This window comes from Limanda limanda, chromosome 4, assembly GCF_963576545.1.
Source record: "Limanda limanda chromosome 4, fLimLim1.1, whole genome shotgun sequence".
Classification (NCBI taxonomy): Eukaryota; Metazoa; Chordata; class Actinopteri; order Pleuronectiformes; family Pleuronectidae; genus Limanda; species Limanda limanda.
This window is the reverse complement of record NC_083639.1, coordinates 6,642,083-6,669,141: the sequence shown is the minus strand read 5'-3', so window position 1 is coordinate 6,669,141 and position 27,059 is coordinate 6,642,083. Positions and strand designations below refer to the sequence as shown.

General features: G+C 41.0%; 2 protein-coding genes across 3 annotated transcripts in view; both read right to left on the bottom strand.

Moving 5' to 3' along the window:
* Nucleotides 1-19,038, bottom strand: part of vgll4b (vestigial-like family member 4b) — a 35,373-nt gene extending 16,335 nt beyond the window's left edge. Inside the window, exons 1-2 of one of the 2 annotated variants that reach the window (XM_061069861.1) lie at nucleotides 18,898-19,038; nucleotides 17,130-17,203 (exon numbers count right to left, since the gene is read on the bottom strand). In XM_061069861.1, coding sequence (XP_060925844.1) covers nucleotides 17,130-17,193 — 64 coding nt within the window. In that variant the 5' untranslated portion in view covers nucleotides 17,194-17,203; nucleotides 18,898-19,038. Of the gene's footprint in view, nucleotides 1-3,115; nucleotides 3,463-17,129; nucleotides 17,204-18,897 lie in introns of those variants that run through there. The other variant, XM_061069860.1, reaches the window with a different exon arrangement.
* Nucleotides 19,039-20,266: 1,228 nt separating this feature from the next.
* Nucleotides 20,267-26,057, bottom strand: tamm41 (TAM41 mitochondrial translocator assembly and maintenance homolog). Its single transcript, XM_061070179.1, has 8 exons — nucleotides 25,704-26,057; nucleotides 24,537-24,719; nucleotides 24,076-24,168; nucleotides 23,637-23,787; nucleotides 23,080-23,225; nucleotides 22,457-22,622; nucleotides 21,540-21,602; nucleotides 20,267-20,853 (listed from the first exon to the last, which is right to left on the bottom strand). The coding sequence occupies exons 1-8, from the start codon at nucleotides 25,839-25,841 to the stop codon at nucleotides 20,762-20,764; spliced, it is 1,032 nt and encodes a 343-aa protein (XP_060926162.1). The 5' UTR covers nucleotides 25,842-26,057; the 3' UTR covers nucleotides 20,267-20,761.
* Nucleotides 26,058-27,059: the final 1,002 nt, after the last annotated feature.

Here is a 27,059-nt window from a genome sequence, read left to right as displayed (position 1 = left end):
TACGCAAAAATAAAGACTGTCAAATTTATCTAACTTTCCTCACGATTTTTTACAGCATGGACAAAGACGCTAGATCTTCAAACATAACATTAAACCTTCCATTACTGGAGGTCAGAATAGTACAAACTATTAAAACACTTAATCCAACAATTACTTGGTACTATGGTTATTCAAATGATGATTGTGTGTGTTTGCTTTTGTCAGGATTTACAGTATAAAATCCAAATATTAACACAACAAAAACTTGTTGTGATATGGGTGTGTTTGTAAACATGTATGAGTTAACTGGCTGCATGCCACAGCTGCAGTTGCTAGTAAATGATGACAATAGTGTGAGAGCTTTAGTATAGACAAACAACTCTCAAGATGGTGTATCAGTATATATCTAAAGGGAATGTATTAGTGCTCATGCACACAATAAAAAGTCAGCAGACCCATAATATCACAAAGCTCCCCCAGCCCCTTCTTGCTTCAACAAGTTTGAACATGAGCTTTCCTTTCATGCTTTTTACTGATTTGCCCTTCTCCCTGTTATTATAATCTTTGTTTTCTTATCATGAGGCACATGGAGTCACATTTTAGCTCAGTCAGCTAAAAACAACAGACACAAAACCCAGAAAAACAAACAGATGGGCTTATCCTGCAGATATGAGCTTCCAGAGATAGAAAAAACGTGTATTGTGTCTGAAATCATCATGTCAGAAAAAGACACACAGAGTAGAGATGACATGGTTATAGATTGCATGGTTAGGTCCCAAGTGGTTAGTATTACCAGTTCAAATTGTCTAGATCTACTGGAGCAGCCAAAGGCAGAGCAGGCAACATGGAGGGAGGCAGTGACAGACAATTTTATAGCCTTCTTAGTCTGAAGAGCGGATTTATTTTGGTTTTATAAGAGTGCTGAAGGGAACTTGATCGAATATGCTCACCACGCTGGCAGAACATGCAAAGTGAAAATCACTGCCGAAGGAGCCAACAGGCAGGTTTACTTTGACCTCAATGGATGCATGTACTGCTTGTCAAAAAGCTCATCAATAATGTCGACTGAAGTTCTTTGTTTTACCTATTCTAGTGAAAACAAAATGTGCTGATGTTTGCATTGTGTGTCTTCAGACTGTATTCACTAATAAAACATGATAACATGTTATGTTTAGTCGCCTAAGCAACATATTTTGATAGTTTCAATTCCAGTAGTCCTTGATTTGGTAGTAAAAGTGTTACAGCCGGTGAAAGACCAAAAAAAATCACAAACAATCAAATTCCACTATCACACTGTGACTGCATGTGTGTGGAAGCGAGAGAAAAATGATGATAGCAATGAGAATGATGTTATGATTTTAGTGTGTGTATAAGTGCTTTTAACAATTCTTTGACAATACAGAAAACCATAATAACTCTGATCACTATAACTGCGATATGAAATTTGTCATATGTTTTATCTCTAACCCAGAGTATATTAAAAGTAAAAACTACCAGCCTGTCCTCCTTCACTCTTGTTATTTTCTTCACTGAGATGGACGGGATGAAACCTGAGAAAGGTGAAGCTTTGCAGAGACGCAGACCCCACCCCCCCACCCCCCCCTGATTGGCTTCTATCCCAGACCAGTGGTGGCAGGCGCTCTTATCTATCACTGCACAGAAGAGTGAGCTTCAGGCAAACCCGAGCTATAAAGTTCCCAAGAATGCCGTGTGTCCCCAAGCTGCTGAGTGGAACTCAGAGTAACATGCCCGAGAGCAAGAATCCTACCTGCTGTTTGCCAGACAGGAATAACAGCAAGAATACACTTATTTTCCCCCTCCAGAAACAATTTGAAAACACAAAACACCATTGACAGAGGCTTTTATCACATGCTCAATCACAGGAGAGCCCAGTGTGCTTCTGCAGGAACACAGGAACTCATCTCTGTATTCATGATTTTGCAGATACATCTCTTTTGCATGTAAGTGCTTCAAACAATTGGTACAGGCCCAAACTGCCCTCTACCTCTGACACCTCCTTGCAAACTTGACAAAATGTGCATCTGTAACAGAAGTGTTATTATAAGTTTATTATAGAGGGACAAAATAAAGGAAGACAATCAAGAAAATGCTTCGTCTTGCTGCAGCTTTAACATGTTGTACAAGTCTAGATTCATCGTTACTCACTACTATCAACAACTTATCCCTATTTACAATTACAACCATTTCCTGAGAGATCCTCTGCAGGATTCTTCATATGAAAACACAAGACTGCAGACTCGCATGTGAGGCTAAAGTAAAGTTTGTCAGTGCTGATGAAGTTACACGTACTGCAGTGAAAGTCAGGGACAGGACAGAGGAGCGAGCAGGTATTTTACTCCCAGGTCTGGATGATGATACACTGTAATGGCTGACATGTGAGAAGGGCAGGAGGACTCACAATGTACAACAGAGTCAGACACTTTGCAAAGATGTGGAAACTCCTGCTCCGTGTACATGACATAATAAGAAACCCTACACTGCTGCTGCTGCTGGACATAACTCCAGTCAGCAGAGGAAGGAGAACCCCCTGGATTTATCCAAAGCACACACACAGATTTCCGGATCACAACACAACTCAGGCACACATTCAGCCGCAGAGATCATAGGAGCTGGAGTGAATACGAGAGAATCAGAGACACGCAGCGAGGCACACACAGGAGGAGGAGAGCCGTGAAATCCACATGTGAACAGATCACAGGCTGTGATTTCCGCCTGTGATCTCAATCATGGGCCGAGTCTCCCTTTGGGAAACAGTCAATAACACAGGAAAGCGATACGAGAGGCGAGGAAACACACGCACAGTCCTCCAGCTAGCGAGCTAACAGTCAAAAGTGGGAATTTATGCTAACGTTGCTAACTGTTTAAACTCCACTCAGTGGTTAGCGTTGAGTTCAAACTGTAGAAAAAAGTTCAAGCATGTTTAAACAACGAGTTGAAACGTATCTAATCTAACAAACATGTGGGGGGGGGGTTTAAACACACAGTTTCTCTCTGGCGGGTTTGCGAGAAGTTTAGCAAAGTTAACGCTGAGTGAAAAGTTTCGTCGCTAACGTGAAACTCCTCCAACTTGTATCCATCGTGAATCGCGTCCACACAGCAGCGTCACGTGGTTTACCTTCGTAGCAGAGGATCCCGATGTTGTTGTTCATCTTGTCCAGGTACTGGTAGTTCAACAGGTCCATTTTCGTGAGTAGCATTTATCGACTTTTTAAACAAGAAAAAAAAAATAAAAGACCAGCTTTTCTTCTTCTTCTCTGATCGGTCAGGAAGCTAAAGGCCCAGCCTCCAACTTCAGTTTCCTATAAACACCCACTTTAATAATATGTTTAAAAAATAGCGGAGTCTGGAGAGTTGTTGTAGCGGAGTTCAGGAGAGTTTTCAGTGAACAGAGCAGAATGGAGCTAGAGCGTCAGTTGTCCTCACAGCCAGCTGTAAGTCGACTGCACTGACACGCAGGCTGAGCTCGGTATGACCGCACCACTGGGTCCTGTGTCTGTGCTGCCGCCGGGGGGAGGGAGGGAGGGAGGGAGGGAGGCAGGGAGGGAGGGAGAGAGGGAGGGAGAGGGAGAGAGAGTAGGCAGGGAGAGGGAGAGAGAGAGAGGAGGGAGAGCGTAAGAGAGAGAGAGAGAGAGTATGGGAAAGGGAGGGAGGGAGGGATAGGAAGAGAGAGAGAGAGAGAGTATGGGAAAGGGAGGGAGGGAGAGGGAGAGAGAGTAGGGGAGAGAGAGAGGGAGAGAGGGAGGGCAAGAGAGGGGGGGGAGGGAGAGGGGGAGTCAGAGAGATGGGGGGCAGAGAGAGAGAGTCAGAGAGAGAGAGACACAGGGAGAGCGAGAGGGAGTCAGAGGGAGAGAGACACAGGGGAAAGATAGTCAGAGAGGGAGAGAGAGAGGGGGGAGACACAGGGTAGAGAGAGAGTCAGATAGGGAGAGTGAGGGAGAGACACAGAGCGAGAGGGAGAGAGAGAAAGAGGAGGGAGGGGGAGAGGGACACAGAGCGAGGGGGGGACAGAGAGAGGGGGAGACACACAGGGTAGAGAGAGAGAGTCAGAGAGGGAGGGAGGGAGAGAGGGACACAGAGCGAGGGGGGGGGGGCAGAGAGAGGGCGAGACACGCAGGGTGGAGAGAGAGAGTCAGAGAGGGAGGGAGGGAGAGGGCCGGGCGCACTGGGCATGCTCCTGAAATCCCTGGAGCGCCTCAAATATCGCAGATGTTTTAAGCACAAGCTCAGCCGCTCCACACACATCCAGAGAGGAGGAGGAACGAGGGAATAGGAAGCTTCTCCTTTTCCTTTCTTTCTCTAAATAGAAATAATATTTTACATTTTAAAACAATGTATTAAAGTTGACCCAAACTGTGTGGCCCAAACTGTGTTTCAACAACAGAAGTGCTATTACAAGTTTATTACAGGGAGGGACACGGTAAACATTGCATTCATGAACATGCTTTGCCGGTGTCTTGCTGCAGCGTTTGGTTTTCGTATAAGTTTACATCAGATGCAGATAAGAGGAGATAAATCCTTTATAAGCTACGGAGGCCCAGAGAGCTCAAGGCACTGCAAATTGAGAAAACACATACGAATACAAAAAGCATGTGCAAATTAAGAAAACAACTTTTGACGACTCATGCGCTGCAAACAGTCTCAACACATGCAAACACACAAAGTTACTGAAGTTTGCTTCTTTGAACTTTTATTTACATAGTTATTTATTCAAGGTCTTATTGTCTTGTTGGCTGTTCTCTTTTTTATGTCCCTTTATTTGAGCTCTATAGCTCTTTGGTCAACGTCTGTTGTTTTTTCAAACTTGCTTTACGAAGAACTTGACTTGTTGGGAGGCTCCTCACGTCTCTGTAGGAACAGAGAAGGGATGGCTGAGGATATTAGAGGTGCCATGAAATCAGTTAAGGTCACTATAACCTTATCACTAGGTGGTTGTGTTATTATTGTGATAGTACGAGAGGCTGTGAAGTTTGATAAGTTAGTACGTGAGCACAATGTAGGGAGATGAGAAACATAACTTTCAGGTCCTCCTCCCTCATCTTATCTTATCTTATTTTAAATGGTTTATTCATCATATTATTTAAACCCAGCCACACCACCTTATAATATAAACAAACGTTTAATTTATTCGTTCAATAAGGTTCTACATTGTTGAGAGAATGAGAAAATCCTGATAATTTTTCTGTAGTTGTATAAAATGTTATAAAAAAAACAAGCCTCACTTCAATTTTAAAGCTATGAAGAAATAGGCCTATTGAGGTGTCTCACTTTTGGAGTGGTTCTCTTCTGCCCCCTGGTGTCTGAGAAGGGCTTCACCCAGGACTTGTACCCATTAAAGAAAAGGGACTGCTGTGGAAAAAGCAGGAGGTAAATGGGATGAAAAGAGGTAAAGTTAAGTATAGCCGTTGAATAGAATGTGAATATGACCGTCATCACATTACAGGGTTTGTGTGGAAAGGAAAGAGAGAAACCTCCTCTGGGTTTTTGGCAGAGGACATAATGAGCAGGGTGTGGTGGCGCTAACTGAGTGTGAGCTTACACAAGAACACACATTTGCCATGTGAGTTTTTTTTTGTGTGACACATAACCCGCAAACACTAAGCCCCGGAAACGAGCGACACCATGAAAGGTTCAGACAAAACGCTAAATGCTATGACCCAGTTTTTGAAACCCAAATTGATTATATTTTTAAAGCCATGGAGAGGAAGAAAACAACAACAGCAGAGTAGAGAAAGCCTCATTAGTCGCCTCCTTCCAACTCTCAACCTCAGGAAGAAAGCTACAGGGAGATAAAGCTTTTAAGGAGGTAGATTTACTTTCTTATCCACAGGTCAAAACCAGTATAGACGACATTTATCAGCAGACTGGCCGGGCCTCGATGAGTCACAGCTGCTTCACTGACTCTCTAAACAGAAGCCAAAGGATCCACATGAAAAACAACTTATTCACACACTTCATCTTGCTCCACAAACACACATCATTCTAGCCACCTTCCCCTCTTCTTTCTTGCACACAGACACACACAGACACACAGACACACACACACACACACACACACACACACACACACACACACACACACACACACACACACAGACACACACACACAAAGGCATCTACCCTCCTCCCTCCCGACGGCTCAGAACTAAGGAACATGCTTCTTGTCTCATTGGACGCCCATTGTTTCCAGTTTCACACACAACCAGGCTGAGCCGAAACAGAGCGTCCATTCAGTGCCGCTGCAGCCACTATACAGCTGGAGCTTCATGTTACGACACAGGTTTAAACCTTAAACACACATGTGCGTCTGAGGAGGAAGAGGCCTGAGAGTGAACTTCGCTGACCCAGCTTATAATGTAACTCAATAACAACAACAGTTGGTTTGAGGAAGTAAACAGTTACAGTCACTTCTTCTCTGGAAAAATCACTAACCACAAACAAGTAGGCTCAACCAGTTTTTTGCAGGCGAGATCCATCCATGTTTACACACCAGGTCAGGTTTATAGAGCCAGTAAGTCCTCTGTCATTTCGCTGGGGGATGAAATGCAGTCTGGTGCCCCCTTATGGCTTTCAGAGACACTTGCCAACATTAGATGGATTTTCTCAAGACTTGAATTAAAAAAAACTGCTGCTCATTACCACCCCAGGTTCAAACAACTTTAACACAATACTTTCCTGTCTTATTTAGACCAAACAAAGCAATAAAGTAAGCTACATACAAATGTATTTCCAGCCATTGCTAGGTCTATGAAGACTTTTCATATAACTGGGTTAAGTCCCAACTGAGGTTAAAGCTTGAATAAAATGTTTCTGTCTGTAACCCTAAAATCAAAAGGCCAAGAGGCCATTCCAATACATGTTAAATTATTAAGCAAGGTGATATTCTCCTGTTTTTAATAGCAGGTTGAAGCTGGATGATTTAACACCATACAAACAAGTATGAAGGATAAGGCTAAAATTTTGTACTAGGTTAAAAAAAAAGGAACCCAGGTAAACATGTTAATAAAGTCATGATGAATAAAGATAATGATTTCAAAATGTTCATGTCATGTCTTCTCATGTCCTATTTAGAAGTTAATCAAGGCTTGATTTTGTCAGTGTTTGTATCTTTTGTGTGTATCGATCCAGTGTTTTCCCTGTGGTGTCTGCTTTTACGTTAACGCACACATTTGTCCTTCAGGTATTATGGAATCCTGAATTACAATTTACTCATAAAAAGGAAAACAAGCTCTCTGACACAGTGTCTTTGTTCTGGCCTGGCAGTAAGATTGAATAACTATACTAAGGAGATTAATGGTTACACAACAAATTGGTGAAATTCCACCTCTTCCTTCCATAAGGACAAGTTCTTACACATATCTTAGCATCCTGTGCTAAAAGCCTTTCTGTTTTCTGCAGCATGACTCAGGATTAGAAGTGTGAAAGTGAAGAGCTCGCCGTGAGGGCTGATGACCAATAGGATATCAGCCATAGGGAAGAGCAGGCTGTGGCATCACCCCTTTTAGGAAAATGTGAGTGTCTACATGATGTAACACGAACTTTCATGTTAAAGCCTGCACACACTTTGATTAAATGAGCTGGTTTATACAATATCCATGCATTTCATTTATATAGAGTGGACTGACAGAAGATGTGAGTAGCAGGATTTTTGCTAAATTGGAGGAGGTAGGTATCCTCTAGGAAGCATACAATTTAAAAAGTAACACAAGTGCTGCAGTTTGTTATTATTTTACTCCCTTGTCATGGTGTTTTTTTGACAGTTTTCAGGACGAAAAAGAGGAGCTTTACATGGAGAGGACACACAAATATGTGATTTCCACAGCAAAATTTTTATAGATGTCCAGCCTCCTACATGCTCTATCCTGAATGTTCCAGACACGTTCCTGTATATGCCTGCCCTGGACAGTTTCCTGCTGCTGCCTCTCTCTGTGAAATGTACAGATTCAATTTTATGGAGTACATTTGAAAACAGCTTTACAGTCTCTGATTAACCTTGGGTGCGTTTTGACTGCAGAAGCAGGCCTGAGAAAATAAATTCTGCTTCAAGTTAGACCCTGGTAATCAGGTTTGAATAATGCTCAGTAATTATTTTTTGCACACTAACTGACATGAGTAAATGATCCACAAGTGCACCCACCCACACATCCATCTTTCATGCACTGGAACCCTCTATTAACGCTGCTCTCCCACTCATCGGCCCTCTAACGTCCCTGCAGGCCTGTTTATTTATCTGTCTGATCTGTCAGGACGAGGCAATGCCAACCTACTTCATCTCCTGTGGTGTCGTGTTTCTCTTTCGGAACAGGTCTGGGCTTCTCTAGGGAGTGGGTGTGTCTGGATAACAACACGGCACAGGGCAGGTGGTGATTCATCCTCATGCTTTATTAACACACTCCGGTGTTGTGACACAAACACTGGCAGACCAAGATACCAAAGGATGATAGTGGAGTGTAAAAAGCAAGAAAACGTTTAACTCGGTGCAAGTCGTTCTGTTTATTTACTTATCATGGGGAAGGATCTTTATGCCCTAAAGGAAGAACAACTTTGGCCTTAAACTTGAGTTATATCATGATATTGACAAACCACGATGACAGAACAACTCTCACCCAGCAGAGAGCAAAGGTCAAGTCCTTGATTACTTTATGTCACCCTCTGTTGAAATACTTTCGGGGCATTACCAGCTTTGTTTACATAATGACATAATGGAATTGGGAAGGTTCGTCCCTTCTGAAGTGTGATGTCTCAGCTCCTGGTATCAGGGTGAACTAGGACTTGGACACAAACCTGGAGGCTGTAGAAGGCTTTGTTTACACGTGATGTCTGGTTTCTGGGAGTGTTTGGATGACAGCATCCTCAGCACTCGCTCACAGTGAGAGGGAAATATCAGGTTGCTGCGCTAAAACAATGATAACGACAGGTGATTGTGTGGAAACGAAGCTATGCGGTCATTTCCCACCTGTGTGATCTCGCACATCTTACCTGCTGTGGCTATGCTCTATTTCAACCATAACTAATTTTGTGCCTAAACTGACATACATTTAATTCTACCTAATTCATAGGTGAATCTGTATTACAATATTTCTCTAGAGCGATGTTTCTTGAGGTGGCATAAAGACAGACAAAAGATAAATTTGATAGATTGATACATGAACTCTGGAAAATTGGGTAATTTTCCAGAGTTTATCTATTGTTATGTTATCAACATGCAACTGTCATGAACATTCAGGTGAGGGGGGGGGGCACCTGCACAGAGCAGGAGGCAGGATATGATGTACTATTGTATAATTCTACTGCGGAAAGAACAGTGTTTCTGTTTACAGCACATTAACACTATGTATATGGCTCCTCTTTTTAATCCTAAACTATTTGTAATCTTCCAGTTTTGTGCCTGCCTAGTGTTAAAGACATCACCATCTGTACAAACATGTAGACACACATCTGACGTTGATATTAAGGTCGGCCTGTGACGTTACCAATATATCACAAACAGATCATATTCCTGGTATTGAAAACTGATCGCCTCCTTCAATTACGAACGGGGCCTGTGACAACATTCTTGCCGAGCTAACAATTAGCTGGTAGCAAACTGACTCCACGGAGCTTATCATTTATTGGCCAGGACTGATCCTACAGAGGACAGCAGGCCCGGTGCCACTACCACTGGAGTTCTGCATCTGTGCCTGGATCACAGCCTCACTGTGCTCAGATGTCTTCAACACAACCTTATCACTGGATGCTGAGGACACAAATACTACACATACTTTTCTTAGAGGAGGTATAACTATGTACCACCCTTCCTTTCTTCTTCAATCTTAAATCAACTGACTCCACTCAAAGGGAAAACATTGTAAATCTCAGCCATAATCATTTCTTTGCACAATAAGGACTAACATTTTCTTTAACAGAGCCAGTGCAATCCTTTTTCCATTGAATTCTGAGTAACTATGGTGAGTGCTATCAAAAAGAGAGGAATGTAAAGTATGTGTGGTCAGTGCAGCTCCGAGAAAGTTCCCCCAGTGAAGCAGCAGAGCTGGTATGGGACCAGCGAGCGTGGCATTTACTGAGAGGGAAATGTTGAAGAAAAGCTGCTTTGACCCGGGCGACTGACTAATGACTATTTAATGCAGACTCTTGTTTAGATAACTTTGATGAACAAATTACTTTGGGAATCTCCTGCTATGCAACAGTGAAAAAAGGTTTTCATCAGAGTATATGACCTGTAATATAATAGTATTATTGAATCTTTGCCTATCTGACCAATCTTGTCATTGGCAGAAGTAGATGGGGAAGTGTATCTGAAAAGCATGAGGCCGTGCGACTCTCCCCAGACCAAGAGTGATGGTGGCCACATGGAATTAAATTTGTCATATCAAATTTTGGAGAAAATAAATCACTTACAGCAGCACAATGATGTTTTATCTTGACCATCACATAACAGTTTTTAAATCACTTTGATGGGTCACAAATGTAATAATAGAGAGAATGGCATCTCTGTCATTGCCGCAGCGCTACTGGTAAGCCTGCTATGGCACCATGTAACTCTGGTGTACCGGGCAGGAACACACAAGCAAAATGTATCTCAGCTAAAGGTCAAATAAAACTTTGCATAATCCATAATTAATGTCTATCTGTGGGTCGCATATCGCGAGAATTGTTCATCTTATCGTCTTCACACGTGGCATGTGTATGGTTAATTGCCAAAGAAAGTGCAGTATTGAATTTTGTGTGATTTATACATGCTGTATTTACTAGGTGCGGCTCAATTACTGCAGGTCACTTTTACAGTCTCAGAAAGAAGCAGCAACCAGCATCTCCACAGGCCAAACAACAGCATGTTCAACAGACCGGTTTAGAAAGGACACTAGTTTTTTTTTGTATAAAGTCCTGTTACATTTCTCTACCTTGTAAGTCAATGTGGTCCTTTGGCCTCTGAGGTTGCTGGTTCATTTTCCACCAGACTGTCCACGAATGTGTGTACCACTGTCCATGGAGAGGCTCAACTTTTATATTCAACAATGATGAGAAGTTGAATTACACCGCTGACCTGTAGGGGGACCACGAGTGTAACCAGGAGTAATTCTTACATTGTGTTACTTTAATGTTTGTGCCTTAACATAAATGAAATAACAAAAAGCTGGTGAGAAAAAATTACCAGATATTTAAATTAATAAAATAAATGTTAATTTTGGGAACCATGCACAATAATTACTGGTATATAAATGTACGTGTAGAAGAAAAACAAGGAAAATGTAGAAGTTTAAAACAAAAAATCTGGGGGCAGAGAAAAACAAGGATAAATTGTATTTAACCCTGTGACTCGGTGCAGTGACCTTTCCACATCTGAACTCGTGACCAGTGGCGACCTCTTGCCCCTGGAGTCTTAATGGCCGCTCGCTGAACCACAGCACTAACAAAGCAGTGACGATGACGCAAGGGCCTGAGTGTGTGTGTGTGTGTGTGTGTGTGTGTGTGTGTGTGTGTGTGTGTGTGTGTGTGTGTTTGTTTGTGTGAAGCAGTCAACAGAAACGTAAGTAAAACGGCTGAGGCTTATGTAAGTAGAAGGACAGAATGAAGAAGTGGAGGAGGGTGAGACACGGCAGACCGACTGATTGTGGAGCGGGAAGTGCCGGAAGGAGACTGTCACATGTCCAAAAGAGGTTTTCCTGCCCCTTGGGTCAGCATTTCATGAATTCCTCTACATGCAGTTTAAGGGGTAACGACCAGAGTGAGCTGAAGGGACAACAAGGGACCCCGGCCTGTTACAACCCTTTCAGCCCACTTCCAATTTGTGTCAATAAAAACTAAATCAATAAATATTAATTTCTCTCCTGAGACTACATTTTCAGACCAGGACCAGTCAGGGGCAAAATATATTTTTTGTCAAATTCCAAATGATCAACAGCTCTGGTTTGTAATGTAGTAGCCATTTTAATATGTCCTACAGGAAACTTACAGCAACCAATCATATTTATCCTTATCTTATCCGTTATTTTTGTAAAAAATAAACATAAATGGATTCAGGGCCGGGTCTAGGCAGGGGCAAGAGGGGGCCTGGCCCCCTCAAATAAATGTTGTGCCCCCTCAAACTAAATCCCAATTTATAATAATAATAATATAATAAAGCACAATGCCCCCTCAAGATTTGTGGCTGCCCCCTCATACATGCCTGTCTAGACCCGGCCCTGAATGGATTCCGCTTAAACCCCAACAGAAATCAAGACACACATTTATAACGAATCAACAAAGCAGCATACTGTAATATTTGGACAAATCAGTCCCCATTCTCATAAGCAGTTTTATACAGTATTCCTGTATGTGGGAAGTTTGCTTTGTGTTTCCTTTCAGTCAAATCCAGGTAGTACTTTGTGTAATAAGAAAACCACTATTTTCATATTATGCAAACACAAATGGAACTAGAATGGCACTCAGTAGAGTCATCTCGCCAATTTTGTTCCTAGGCCCAACCCTTCCACCAGGTTAGGTTTGGTTGAAATGTGCCACAGCTTGGGAAGTTTTGCCTGTGAGGAGCTCACCCTGATTTTAGCAATACTGTAAAAGGAGATCTTCAATTGCCAACTCTACGTCAACCCACACTATCTCTGTTGTGACTCGCTGGGTTACATGGAAATGCAAATCCCGTGTTAAAGTACAAGTTTTCTTAACCTTCAAATCTGTCAGAAGCCCGGAGAGGCCGGAGGGCAAATCCAATCCTTGCTGAAGAGGTTCCAGACACACACACACCCAAAAACCAAACCCACCCTACCCGCGGGCATCAATTTATGGTCAAATTACCTCCCACCTAGATTACAGGTTGCCTCCAGTAAGATTTAGTGAAAGTGCCGTGATGCAACATCTCCGATTTAACTTTCAGCGTTGATCTGAGTAAACACCATCGAGCAGCGACAAGCTCTGACGAGTCTCGACTGCCCACTTACTGAGAGGAGTACCACGCCACAGTTTAAGGTAGGATATGAAAATCTGTACCACATCAAAACGTCTACAAACCACAGGACCTTTGTTAGGTAGTCTGTTTGTGTACTTGTTTCTAGCCATTTTCCAATCTAGGGACAACAATACTTTGATCAGGGTTACAGTCCAATTGATTAGATTACCTGTCAATGGCATCATATTCCCTCATTCATGACGTTTCACCTCGCTTTTTATATCATCAAATAACTAAATTAAACCAAACTTGATTGAAAAATTTGGACTTGAACTATCCACTACCATGGAATAGGCACAAGTTATGACCTCATGTATACAGCAGTCAGCCACCAGATAAATTATATTTTAAATTAACAAACATATTTTAATACCCAATAGTGTTGCTGCTTTTTTTTTTCTATTACGGCAGCTCAGTAACAACATGAGGAGAATGTGATGAGAATGAAAATATTTCTTTTTGAAAAAGCATCCAGACACTGATCAATATTTCAAATGAAATAAATCAACAGATCAGTCAGATTGACTTTCATCAGACATTAACTATTCTCCCTCCTCTTGATTTTGGCAGCACAAACAGTCTGACGTCAGTTATTGTTGACACTGACGCTGAGTCGGCTCTATAGGGATATTAACGACTGTTATCTTCCTGTTATCTTCAATCACCTGTCTGTCTGAGCCGTAGTCAGTGCATGATTTATAGTGTAGAAGAGTCTGTTCTAGCAGACTGCTTCCTCCTGACTGAAACCCTGCCTCAGAGCTATAGGAAAAGGCTGTGGAAACTCTAACAATCAGCGGGGGATTCTGTGTGTGTCTGCGATTGTGTGCGTTCTATCTAAACAAACAAGCTCTATCACAGAGTAGAGAACTAGAGTAGAGGGCACTGTGAAGATCTCAGTCAACCAACTTCTCCTGGCACTGCTGCTTCTTTTGTTGTGGTTCCTGTCAGAAACAAAAGGGCCCTCAACCACCAGCCGTCCTCGGAATGACTGTCTGATCCTACATCCATGCAAACGACAATATTTGGATTTGTCCCTGCAGCTGAGTCTGCGCCTACAAGCCACATTGTTTAAGGTTGATTTCAAATACAGGTTTGCTTCCAGGAAGGGTGGAGCACTCTGTGAGATCTTCCAAAGCAGCCAGCAAAATTGCAATCCAGGGTTGATGGAGAATTAAGTTTTTCTATACACTTACTATTATATAGAGATCTCGTCACTACTCTTATTTGCATCATTAAACTACATCCAAGGTCTGGACAGTTTGAAAAAGACCTGTTGAACACAAGAAGCTTGTCCTCTAACAGGAAGCTGAGCGTTCACTGACAGTGTGTTTGTCTCTGTGTGGGAGAGAAAGTGTTTACTTCTTCTGCGATCACGTCACATTATTGGATCTAAATGGAAAAACCAACATCTCTGATCTGTGATTCTCATTGTTCACTTCAACCACTTTGCCTGAAAGTCTTTAAAGCCGCTACAATCCACATCTTTATAGTTACAATGGACCAAATGATGATATGTAAGAAAGAAGTCACTCACAAACATGGTGACATCGAACACATCTTCAAACAGGGTATAAACAACATCATTTAGTCTTGGAACAGAAATAACTTATAGAGCGAGGAAGTGAGATCCGATCCCAAATGGTCATCAAATCTCTCAGGAGAGATGTTATTGCTGAACAGGGCCATAGTGATGAACCTATGTTTGTTTCCACTGCTCCTAACTGGCCAAAATAGCAGTTATTGCAGAATTAGCATTGACATTTAAGATATATACAAATTTCCCTATAGTTGAACTATACAGTGGCTAATGAGGATCTATATAAACTTAAATCGTATACTTCCTACAAGTATAATATGAGCAAACTCCATGATTTGTTTCTGTTGGAGACTTTTAACCAGTAAAAAAAAGGTAAAAGGTGCTCAGCCAGGACTGATCGCATTTTGATAAAAGCAAATGTTTTCCTTATTCAAAAAGTCTTAATTGATCTGGGCTAAGATCAACTATTACATATCAAGACGGTAGTACATTTCTTTTCATTTGAGGGCCACGCAGCGTAACCTTGGACCAAAACACTACTCATGGGCTGTAATTCAATTCCCCTCAAGGTGGCATTTGTTTGCTTTCCTGAGAAATTCATCTCCCACAGAGATGAGCTATCTGCAAGGCTGTAGTTGGTAAGAAAAAAAGGGAACAATGCTTTTCAGTTTGTTTGGTAAATGTCGTGAACTGCAGAGCTGGCCCTGACAAGCCTCACTCTGTCCCTGTGAGTTTAAGCTGCTGTTGTGAAGGCAGGCCTGAGCCTCTCCCTGTTCTGGGGCAAGTGCTCCGGTGTCAAATGCTGCAAACACATTAGAAAGGTTTGTCACAAATGCAAACAAGCAGGCAGCGGTTACTGGCTGAGCTGCCTGTTGGTCTGGTTGCTGACAGGACTAACATTCGTTAGTGTGGCAGACTAGCTGGTTGGTTCACTAGCTAAGTAGGCTGACTGGCTCACTGGTTCCACCTTTTCTTTTTTTACTGCGCTATTGTGGAAACGGGTCGAGTGAATTGTCTTTGGACAAAGAGGCCATGCACGACCCACAACAAAAAGTGACATCAGCGCAGGGGCAAAAACAAAAACACTGCAGGGGAGCGAGGGAGCAGAGGAGGAGGAGTGGAAGGCTCCCATGCCATTTTGCTCTGAAGTGCAAGGAAGTTGATATTCAGCTAATTTAGGGTCGAAGCATTATGGGAACAAGCTGGAGACACGGGAGAGGTTACAGCTGAACCTCTAAATAATCCCTGTCTCTCAGTACAACAAAGAACACAAATGATTATTATGCTCCTGTATATATATTCCAAGTTAATAATGCATTATTCAGCTTTAAGGAACTTGAAGAAAGGGTATATTTTCTCAACGTGAAATGGGTTTAACAGCAACCTTGCACTTTTACTAAATTACACATATATGCTTTTCTTAATGGATTTCGGTGCATTATTTGCCTTCTTTTAAGAATTCTAACTATGGCTCAATCTGACAATTTAGAAGCTTTAAAGCAAAGGTAAAAAAAAAAAAAAAAATAGCCCACTAGACTACATAACTCCGCACAGGCCCAACAGTCCCCATTGTGAAACCACATTTAAATTCTCTAGATCCAGATTTTCATTTTGAATCTGCACCGAATTTTCAGTCCTGACAGTTTTTTTTATTGAGATCCATGAATTAATCTCTGAGAAATCAAGGACAATGTTGAGAAACAGCCTCTCACAATGAAAAAGACAGTAAAAAGAACAAAACAACCTTGATCCACCCCCTGATCCAGATTCAAAATTGTTGTGTTCCTCCTAGTGTCATGGCCGACCCTGCCACAAAATGTCATGGGAATCAGTTGGGTAGTTTCTTTGTAATTCTACTAACTCCATAATAAATGCAGACGAAATGCAGATGAAACACAACCTCCTTGCCTTCTCACTCTAAATTATAGATAAAGTGGTGCAAAACTACAAAGCAATCATTAAATACCTGACACATGATCTGCAAAGCTTACGCAGAGAAAGGTGAAAACACAAATAAACTACAGCACATTAATTATCAGTGGTATCCGCTGAATGTTAAGTGTCCTTGGAGGTTTCACCAGCTCTGGGGCCTGCTGGTTGCAGGGACCTGCTGAGAGGGATTGGCCGTTTCTCCTTAATCTGGGGAGGAATTTATTTTTACAGCAACGCCAGAAGTCTTTAGGAAAGGAGGAAGGAAAAGGTAGAAGAAGATGGAGCAGGAAAAGAAAGAGTGAGGCATGGGAGACTGAGGAGGAACTGAAAAACACATGAAGATGGACAGAGATCATCGAGACAGAAAGTAAAAGTTAGAGGGAAAGAGTGAGAGAGAGAAACATCCCACCCTGTCTCCAGTGAAAGCCGGTTAGCACTGCAGGCCAACAGCTGGTTAAAAAACCAGTGTCGGCGGCAGTTGAGTGCAGTTGGTCTTATTTGCCTGAGTATCTACAACTGCAAAGCTCGCACGACACAAAGACGCCTATTGTCTCCTGTCAGAAAACAGGGCCGCAGCTTACAACTGAACATAATGTTGCACTTCATCGATATGTAACGCGACGCTAATCATACAAATCATTTGTCCACAATGCAGCCTTTGAAGGCACAGCAAGAAAAACCGAAGCCAAGAGGAGCCACGGAGTTGTGAGAAAAACTTACTCTCTTCCTCGGTCGCGTGAACGAATGATGCTGCTCTCGACAGAACATCCAGTGGTGTCTCCATGCTGGGACGCCTGCGGGACAGAGGGGAGGGCACTGAGTTCAATATGTAGTAGGCTTTCATCTGCATGTAGCAGTTTGTACAAAGACTGAATTATAGTTTGGTGGATTTAAAATTAAGAAGAACCTGCAAACTGTTCCAGGAGGTCCCAGGTTTTAAGGTATAAGTCAGGAAATTGAGGTTGAAGTTTTTTATAATGGTCCAGTATGATAAATGACTCAATACAAACATGGGCATTTTGATGAAGTTAAAAGAAAATAAACCAGAATAGGTAAAGTAGAGAGTGTAATAGACTGAAATAATCATGTTTTTGTCTGCTGTTTTATTTATTGAATCTTTTTATGCCGCCACACAACTTGAGACGATAACGGGAAAGCTACAGTACATCCAATGGTGCCCCATATTGTGCACTATTACTTTAAAGTAGCTGAAAATGGCTCGAGAGCTACAAATAAGAAACAATTAATATATCCACAATACCCAGCGATCTGCTGATTATTTCTCAATTCTTGGATAAATCATTTGGTCTTTGCATAGTGTGATGGAAACCGTAAGATGCAATATCAATATCTTTCAACAGCTTGTTTTGTCCTATAAACAGTCCAAAATTCAAACTCATTCACTACTGTATCAACAAGAACAAACATTACATCTCATTTGAGATGCTGGAACCAGAGAAAGTAAATTCCTAAAACAATTCTGAATAGTTAACCTTAATAAAACCTCTATAAACTGACCAATCGATTAACCATTGCAGCTTTAAACTCCACAACATTGAAATGTACATCATAATGAGGATATGATGAGACCGTACAGGTGCCAGTCTGCATTACGACCTTCTTTACTTGTAATGTCTGTTTGCTTAGGACACTGTATTTACGTTAAGTTTTGAAAGTTAAGTAGTATTCTGTGGTTTCTTGCGTCACTACTCTACTCACCGTGACCTTCGTGTGATCTTTGGACTTTCTTCCTAAACTTTGTTTTCGCATATTTAGGATTGTTGTGCCTCAGTGTTGAGCCTTCAGACTCAGCTCTGCTATGAACGCTATTTCTGATTAAAAGGGAAAACTCTTCAGTTTTTTTTCTCTGCATTCCTTAGATGCCAACTCTCATTTCTCCAGGGATATAGAAACTACTCCTCCTGCAGCGTTAGAATAAACAGTCAAACGGAACTCACATTCACAAAGCGGCTGAGTGAAGTGCGTAAAGAAAACTTCTGTGGAGACTCAAAGTGAAAGTGGTCAAATTTAGCAGCAAGTGCATGCGTCCATTTTTCTCTATTCCCAGCGGCAGCAGCAGCCTTGTGACAGTGTTTACACCAGCCCGACTCCCTGCTTCCTTATCACTGACACGGAGCTGGAATTGATTTAGTGACCAGGTTTCATTTCCTCCTGCTCGCACGTTTAAATGTGCAGAGACAACAACATGTCCCAGATCCGAGCAGGAGAGAAAACATGTGGCTTCCAGTAGGAGGAGAAGGAGGAGGAGGAGGGAGATTCTTGACGTGAGAAAGTTTGGAAAGCCGTGAATGAAATTTCAACAAGCACCCTCCGTTGATTAACACGGAGACGATCTGTGTTAATGTCTGCTCTCTATTTATCTAAGGTGGATTATTTCTTTGGGGGGGAAACTGGCCCTGAAATGAAGAGCGCACCCTCCTCATCCTGGAATCAGCGTTTAAGTTCTTCATGTGTGAGCAGCACTCACCTCCTTCCAGAGCCACTTTGGTATCTTCCACACCGGAGATAAAAACAACAAATACAAAATAGAGATAAATTCCACACGAGAGAAGAAAAAACAAAATCCGCGGCAAAAAGCAGTCCGCTGCAACGGAAGACAATAGTTACAGAGCCGTCGGGACTAAGTTGGTTGTAAACGAGGAGGAGGAGGAGGGAGGGAGGAAAGAGGGAGGGTGGGAGGGTGGGAGGAGGAGAAGGAGGGGAGGAGGGAAGGAGGGAGGGAGGGAAGGAGGGAGGAATGCCTGGAATGATGGAATTCAGTTCCTAGCAGGTGGTGAAAGTGCAACGCGCCGATTGGCTGGAGGAGCGCCGCGGTGACATCAGCATATATTATGATAAACAGGCCTTGACGTCACTTCCCGTGAAGGTGAGGCCGCCGTCACCGTGTTTACTATATGGTGTTTACCACCCGGAGGTGATGACGTAGAGAAGAGTGATCAGAGGCGCCATCAATATGACGTGGTATTTGGTTTTGTTAAATAAAGACAAACAAAAGGAAGAATTTGTTTTATCAACAAATGCAAATATAGCAAAAATCCCCTGTTTATTTTTTCCTGAAACAAAATCCAACAAATATTCTGTTAAACTTTGAGTGTTTAAATTCTTTAGGATATTTATATGATTTATATGTTTATATTTACATGTACAGCCCTGGCTTGTATGTTTGTATGTTACTGTTTGTTATTGTATACAACCCCATGTATACATGTTTCTAGTTCTGTTTCTTTTTCAAAATAAAGAAATGTGTCAAAATGTCACATTGTGAAAAAAGAGAAGCTAAATATTAAATCTAAAATAAAACACATAATAAAATCACAATAATGTAATAACATAATATTCCCTTAAAAACAATACTTTACTTCAATCTGTCATAGTGATATTCAGCCCCCCTCAGTGACTTACTGATTTAAGTTTTATCTTATTATCCTTTAAAGCCTGTATTTTATGGAATGATATTCGTCCATAATCAGTTTGGGTTTAAAATAATCATGCCAGTTAAGACCATTGATGTTGTTTCACTGAAAACTTTATTAAACCTGATATATTGTATCTAAATTAGACAACTATGTTCATCAAGAACCAATTGATGTATTGGCTGGGGAAATATTAGTGTGTCTATTAACAATAAGGAAGATTATTTAAGGGTAGAGGATATAACAGACTTCTCTCAAACAACTTCTCAACAGCGTGTGATCCCATTGTCAGTTTATAAATCCTGGTTGAGATACTGGTGCAGCCTCCAAAAAGTATTAAGAGATGACAAGATTTGTGGATCTTTGGCAAGGAGAAACAGAAGTGTGTCTTTGTATGTGTGTGTAACATGTTCACAGCTTAAAGACGGTCAATCAGAGCCCTCCTTTTTAATACAATGATGACATTTCCAGCACAAATATAAAGTTCTGCATAACCTCAGTCATCTGGAAAACACCATTCACATAGGAAAGTTTCAGATATGACACATGTTCGACCCTGATGAGACGGTTATGTCTCCATTATATTTGAGCTACGTGTTGTCGGGTCGTCCATTCAGCTGTTCCAGTCCAGTCACTGTGCGCTTGTCATCATCATCATCCAGATTGTATTACTGTGAAATGTCAGCCTTAATTCAGTCTGACCCATTCAAAAGGGCAGCAGCACAGGTATTTCAAAATTATTCAGACCACCTTATGCATAGTCATTGATCTCATTCACACGGACTACGGAGTGTCACAGGCAGAGGTGAGGGGACGACTGCTCCAGCTACAGTTCATCAGGGTAACATCAAAAGGATGGACGTGCATTGTCAGACTGTCAGAGGTAAAGACAGACAGGTTCCCGGTGAACAGACGGGTTCAGGACATGTGGGACACAGACGGTTTCCTCCTCCAGCCCTTCCACATCTTCATCAGTTTCTTCGAGCTGTAGGACACCGTCTTCCACATACCTGAGACACAGAGCACCAGACATCAACAACCACGCTAGAAGAACAATATTTCCACATTACTATTAATGCCTGTTGGAACACATTTTAGAAATGTCTAGTTTGTCCAAAACAACATTTTCATTTCTGCGAGTCATCTCTAAATGCCATGGTAAGGAAAATGTTTGACTTTTTAGTTTAGAAAACACAAATTCTTATTTAAACCTTGTTTATTTATACAGTTTAAACAAATTAAATGTTTGGTTGTCAATGGTGTTAACAATACTGAATAGTAAAACATTTGTAATATTGATATATTGGCCTACACATACAGATAATACAAAAAATGGCAATGACTCCTAAAATGTCATTATTGATAAATCAGTTGGGCTCTAAATTAAACAAAGGCATATTTTGTTGACATTTGGACCGCGGCAGGCTAGCTGTTCCCCCGTTTCCTGTATTTATGGTAAGCTAAGTATCAGGTGGCTGTAGCTCTAAAGTTAGCTTACAGACATGAGAATGAGTAACAATCTTTATAAGTAACTACAACAAATTCCAAAACAATGGCTATACACTATAATACAATTTCTAACTATTTATTTTAAGGGATCTGAAACACAATATCAGTCAATCCAACATCACAACCTGACATTGTATGATCTAGTTTTTTTTTCAAAGTATTAACTGAAGGCGAAAATAGTTCTTACCAGCTGTAGCGATGCCTTTGATACTCTGTGTTATGCTGGAGGTTTTCACAATAGATGAGATACCTGAGGAAGAACAACATGTGCAATTAAAAACCCATTTAATATCTCATCACTCTACAATAAGATTTTATTCTATTAACAATCTAGAAATCTAGAAACGAGGAAATGTCTTCCTGCAGAACAATAATTATTTACTCCATCCATCTATCTCCATCTGGACCTTTTATTGCTTCCTCCAATAAAATGCGACTAATGAAATTTGTCTATCCACAAGTTTCTGATGAATTAGTTTTCAAATAAAAAACCAGTGACTATTAATCTTAGAACTTATGAAATGTTGGGTGGCTACTGGCTACATTTTGTTTTATTTACTACTTGTTTACTTATCCACCACTACATCACTTCTGGCCATGTTTTAACAGTCTGCTGGCTGTGGTGGTGCATTAGTATTTTGGATTCCTAACATAATTCATTCCTAACGTGACCCTGAGGATGAGGCAAAGTCGGAGACAAACTTTTCAGCTGAAATTGTCTCAGTGTCCGTTGCACTTATTATATTTCAAATGACACGCACTTAAACAAGAGCATCCAGAGCACAATTGAAGCTGCATCAGTGATTAAAAACGATTTAACCTTCCAGGTGGAACATTGAACTATGCTAATGAATCCCCTGAGACCTGATTTACCATCCATAACATAACTTGTTGTATTATGGCTCCTTCATATGCTGTATTTTATCATATACTTTATCTTTTTCTCACCATAAAACATGACCTTGATCTGTGCATCCACCATGCACTGTATTAGTGCTTCAGAGCCACCTTTAATGAAATGTTTGATTACTTTTCCCTCCATCTCTTTCTCAATCTACCTCTACCTCCTACCCATCTTTTCCTCTATTCTCCATCCCTCCGTACCTTGCTGTACGACAGCTCCACAGTCTGGGTCCTGAGCCACCTGCAGCAGGATCTCCTCCACGTCGCGGTTCTTCCCCGGAGGGTCGACCAGCTTTGTGATCTTTTGCTGGAGGGTGCGTGGCAACGCCATCAGCTGGACAAACTGGCCCTCTGGGCTTTTGTCTACCTGCAGGTACACAAGATAACGTAAGTTCAACCATTTTTGGGTCATTCCACACACATTCAAAAAATGTTTTCGACAGAACTACAGAGTTATATATCTAACACATCAACATATCAAATTTATGATAACAAATACTGGTATTCATTCAAATAAAAAACATATACACAGAATTGATAGGGAATATCTTTAAGCATTATTTTATTTTTTCAGTAAAATGTTTGCAATTAATGCTACTGAAGGGAGGAGTCTCTGACCCATAGAAGAGCAGTTTTGTTTTAGGTTTGGTTCACTGTTTTGTTTGTCTTTGTCAGTGTAAATAGTTCTACAATGATTTGATCTATGTTGTTCAAGACATTACCTGTGTTTTAAAAAGCAACCAGATGCATTGAAAACCCAGATGAATGAAATTAATAGTAATTTTTCATTTTTTGTATTGTCTGTGTTTTTTACCATGCCTTACCTCAAGTTTTCCTTGCTGTGATTTGTAGACCACCTGAGGACAGTCCCGCAGGATGTTGCTGTATAGAATCCTGAAGTGCTGGATATTGTCTTTGACAATGTTGGCCACCTTGGACTTGTCTTCTCCAATCACCATCCTGAAATCCCCTTCAGAGGCAAACACGAGATGTTTTAACTTAGTAGAGAATATTTGATTTTTGATCCAGCCTGTAAGATAGTTAACTCCTAAACTAGCCAACTTCAGTTTTGTGGGATAGCTACTTCCCATGTTAACATAGGACGTGAAGAACAAAAGACATGAAGAAACTGCTTCTCTTTCACTTCATTGAACCTGAACAAATGAAGCAGGTTTGTTTTGTGTCTTGGGGCATTAGAACTATCGGCCCAATAATGTAAAGCATTTAATTTGCCGTCCAACCAACTCAGAACCATGCTGAGAGATTGAGAGTTAGAAAAGCAAACCACATGCTCAGTATCCAAATTACAATAGTAAGAAGTGCATGTGTGAATGTGTACGTCTTTCACTTTCTTTCCAATGATGATTTATGGGTTAGTTACCGGCATAAGAGAGGCCAGCTATCTGCAGGAAAAGGTCCTCTTCTGTGAAGCTCTCTGGCAACATGAGGAACGAGGCCGTCACAGCGCTCTTCAGGTTGGCTATTAAAGCAGCACGGAGCTTTCCATTCTCACTCTGCACCAACATTTTCACCTGCAATGAAACACAAATGCGTATAAGTATGAATGCACACTGCTAATTTATACCCATGCATTTAATCAAAGGAGTTAATTAAATCCTGTGGGCAGTTATTTTTGTAAACTCAAACGCATTACACTTCTTCTACATACCTAAATTACTGTATGCAAAAACTGTGAATACATTAGACTAAAATAATGCTAAATGGTCTGACGCCAAAAGATAACTGCACAATAAATGGCAGCTCCAGACAGCTTGGTTTTTTTCCGGATTCAATCACATTTTAACGATCATGGTACTGACTGGTTTGTGAAGGCGTCCAGCAACGTACAGGGTCTTCCAGTGCATCAGGTCATCTATAAGAGACTCCGTACTAATCACACCGTATTTGATAATCTGTAAAGAAGAGGTCACAGATGTATGTAGTTCATTCATGTACAGTTAAGTCCAGACAAAAATAATTAAATGAGATATGATAAGATACAGATATTGAGTTTTTGGAGGATGCAATCTGTATTTACACCTAGAAACACAAAAACTGTGTCCAATTTAATCTGTATTCGATTTTGAATTATTAGACAAGGCTGGTCTGATCTCTAATTCCATCAGTTCAACAAAATATGATTAAAAAAACAGTACTTTGCTCTAACAAACAATAAAGTCATTCTAAATCAAAACAGAGTAGATGTCTACGTGTGCCTGATAGGCTAAGATACATCATCCCTGAGAAGAAAGGAATAAAGATACTGAGACATGGAATTTACCCTTCCATCCACAGGCACCAGTGTGTTGTAGTATACTGCCGCCCCATGTTCATTTTGTATGGAGCTGATCTTCCTGGGCCCCAATAGCTTGAGGATGGAGTAGTGTTTGCGGTTCTGCAGCAGATTCATGGTGTGCCACGTCACTGGGTCGTCCACCGTCAACACAAAGTCCAGCATGTTTTTCTGTACACATTAAAATGGAAAATACATAATATCAATGTTGTGTTGTTTTGGGTCGTAGATTTGAAACATTCAAATTGACGTAGTGATATTTATTCCAGTATTCATAACAACAGAGTGTACTGATTTAAAACACATAGCCAAGCCCTTCATGGGTGCAATCCTCACAGTTAATACAGCATGATGTGTGGCTCTATTTTTGCAAACTGGACCTTTAAGTCTGACTATATATTCAGGCATGTTCAAAGTAGAAAGGCTTCACTAAAGTCCCAACTGAGTGGCACATTTCGTATATTTTTATCTTCATTAAAAATTCCATATTTGATCACTTACCTTGTGAAAAAGAAAAAAGGCAGTGGGGCTTTAATTTACATATAAACACCGAATTAATACTTCGTAAATGGATGATTGTAGAAGCATTGATTGATTATTTGTGCACCTTTATATTAGCCTATAATGTACTGATAGCCTTTTACATTGTGTTTTTGCAGTAGTTTATTGGAAGGTGAGAAATGTATAACTTCAGACATGACGACTTATGGGGGGGGGCTCCCTTAATTTCAAGTTAGCTCAGCAGTGCAATAATCAAGTTGAAATAAAGCAAGGTAGAAATAACTTACTTTAAAAAGTACAATATACAATACTTAAACTATATATATAATATATATATATATATATATATATATATATATATATATATATATATATATATATATATATATGTGTGTGAACTAACAACTTAAACTGCATGTAGTGTGTGTTTGATTAGGTTACAGCACATGTGTATGTTGTTACTGCACGATGTGTTTGTGCTGAAGGAGGGTTTCCCACTACCTGGCATCCACAAAGTTGTTATCAATGAACTTTAATATATTTGCAATCCACCAGTGAACGCATCATGAGACATTATTCAATGTTATTAACCACAGTTTATAAAAAACAACCTCTGTAAACTTATTAGGGAGCCGAAGGACGTGTGTCTCTTACCTCCATTTGACCTTGGCTGGTCCCTTGCTGTTTGAAGACACCAGATCCATAAGCGAAAGCTAGGCTGATGTCCTGGGGGAACTGGGACAGGATCCTCCTGTAGACCACCGCGGTGCTGTGCACAGCTGTAAGAGACATTTTCAACGAGCTGACTCTTTTTAAATCAGCAGCAACACCGGCCGGGTTCAGCGAGGAAATCACCCGTTTAACGACAATTCAGAAGTGTGAAGTAACATGAGCATTTTAGATGGAGGAGCTCAATGTGGCCAAACACGACAAACCCCTCTAACAACTATAAATATGTCGGTTTAGTCGTTAAACTACGAGCATGTTGTTGGGAGTCAGCTGTGAGGCTTTGACAGTCGCCTGAAATGTGCGTCACAGATTCGCGCCGCGCGCAGGAGGCTCATGGGAAATGTAGGCAGAGATGACAGGTACGTCTTCGGTCGCTTAACAGCTTTAATCATCACTTTCACACGACTCATTCTGCTCGTTAGTTCCCTTTGTGATTTCATTTAGTCGTGAACTATGAACTGGGCAGAACGTGGCTGTGTTTTATATTGTTTTTACATTTATATTAGGTCTGAGTGTCGCCAGCAGAGGGCGGTTCTCTACCGAGTTAAGCTAAACATGCTAATTCCTCAGGACAGCTGTGTGCACTCAGGGCAGAGGGCTACATGCTAATGTAGCAGCTACTGTCTGCTCTAATGTCAACAAAATAAATATCACACTGGGGTCAAATCAACACACATCTGGGCTGCACTTATTGTTATAATTATTTAAATATTGATTAGATTAATAGTTCACAACTCCTTCACAACTTTTCTATTAATTCATTAATCAGGAGACACAAGTTCAGTTTCCTAAGTTTCTCACATGACCAAATCAGCATTTGCCCAATTTCATTGATATCTGTGTCGGGGCGGCTCAAAGTGTGATGATTTGTGAAGTGATGACCCACAGTCATTTTATAGCTAATACAAAGCATAATGCAGTCTGATACTGTTCAAGGCAAATCCTCCTTCCTGTAGGTCACAGTATCCAGTGTTCTGGAGAGATGTTGAATGTGTATCTCTTTGGAAGATGTGGTGCTGTTGTGTTGTGTTACATTTCCAGTTTTTCAGAGGTTACACTTAAATCTGTTTTGAGCTGTGTAATAATATGACTCTTGATTTTCCTATTACATTATTTGCCAAATTAATTTTAACAAATACCTCAGCAGCACCCAGCGATCTCCATCTTTTATGGCTTGAAACATCCAGCAACGCGTCCCTCTCCCCCTCAGTCCAGTTTTTAGCATTTTTATCAGTCGGACGATTTGGTCTCAGAGCTGGTGAATGTTAATCATGAGTGTTC

Coding starts and splice junctions, on each gene's coding strand:
- tamm41 (XM_061070179.1), bottom strand. CDS start 25,841: ATGTCTCTTACAGCTGTGCACAGCACCGCGGTGGTCTACAGGAGGATC. Junction 24,720..25,703: donor CCAGCCAAGGTCAAATGGAG/GTAAGAGACACA, acceptor TAATGTGTACAG/AAAAACATGCTGGACTTTGT. Junction 23,788..24,075: donor CTGGACGCCTTCACAAACCA/GTCAGTACCATG, acceptor GTTTCATTGCAG/GTGAAAATGTTGGTGCAGAG.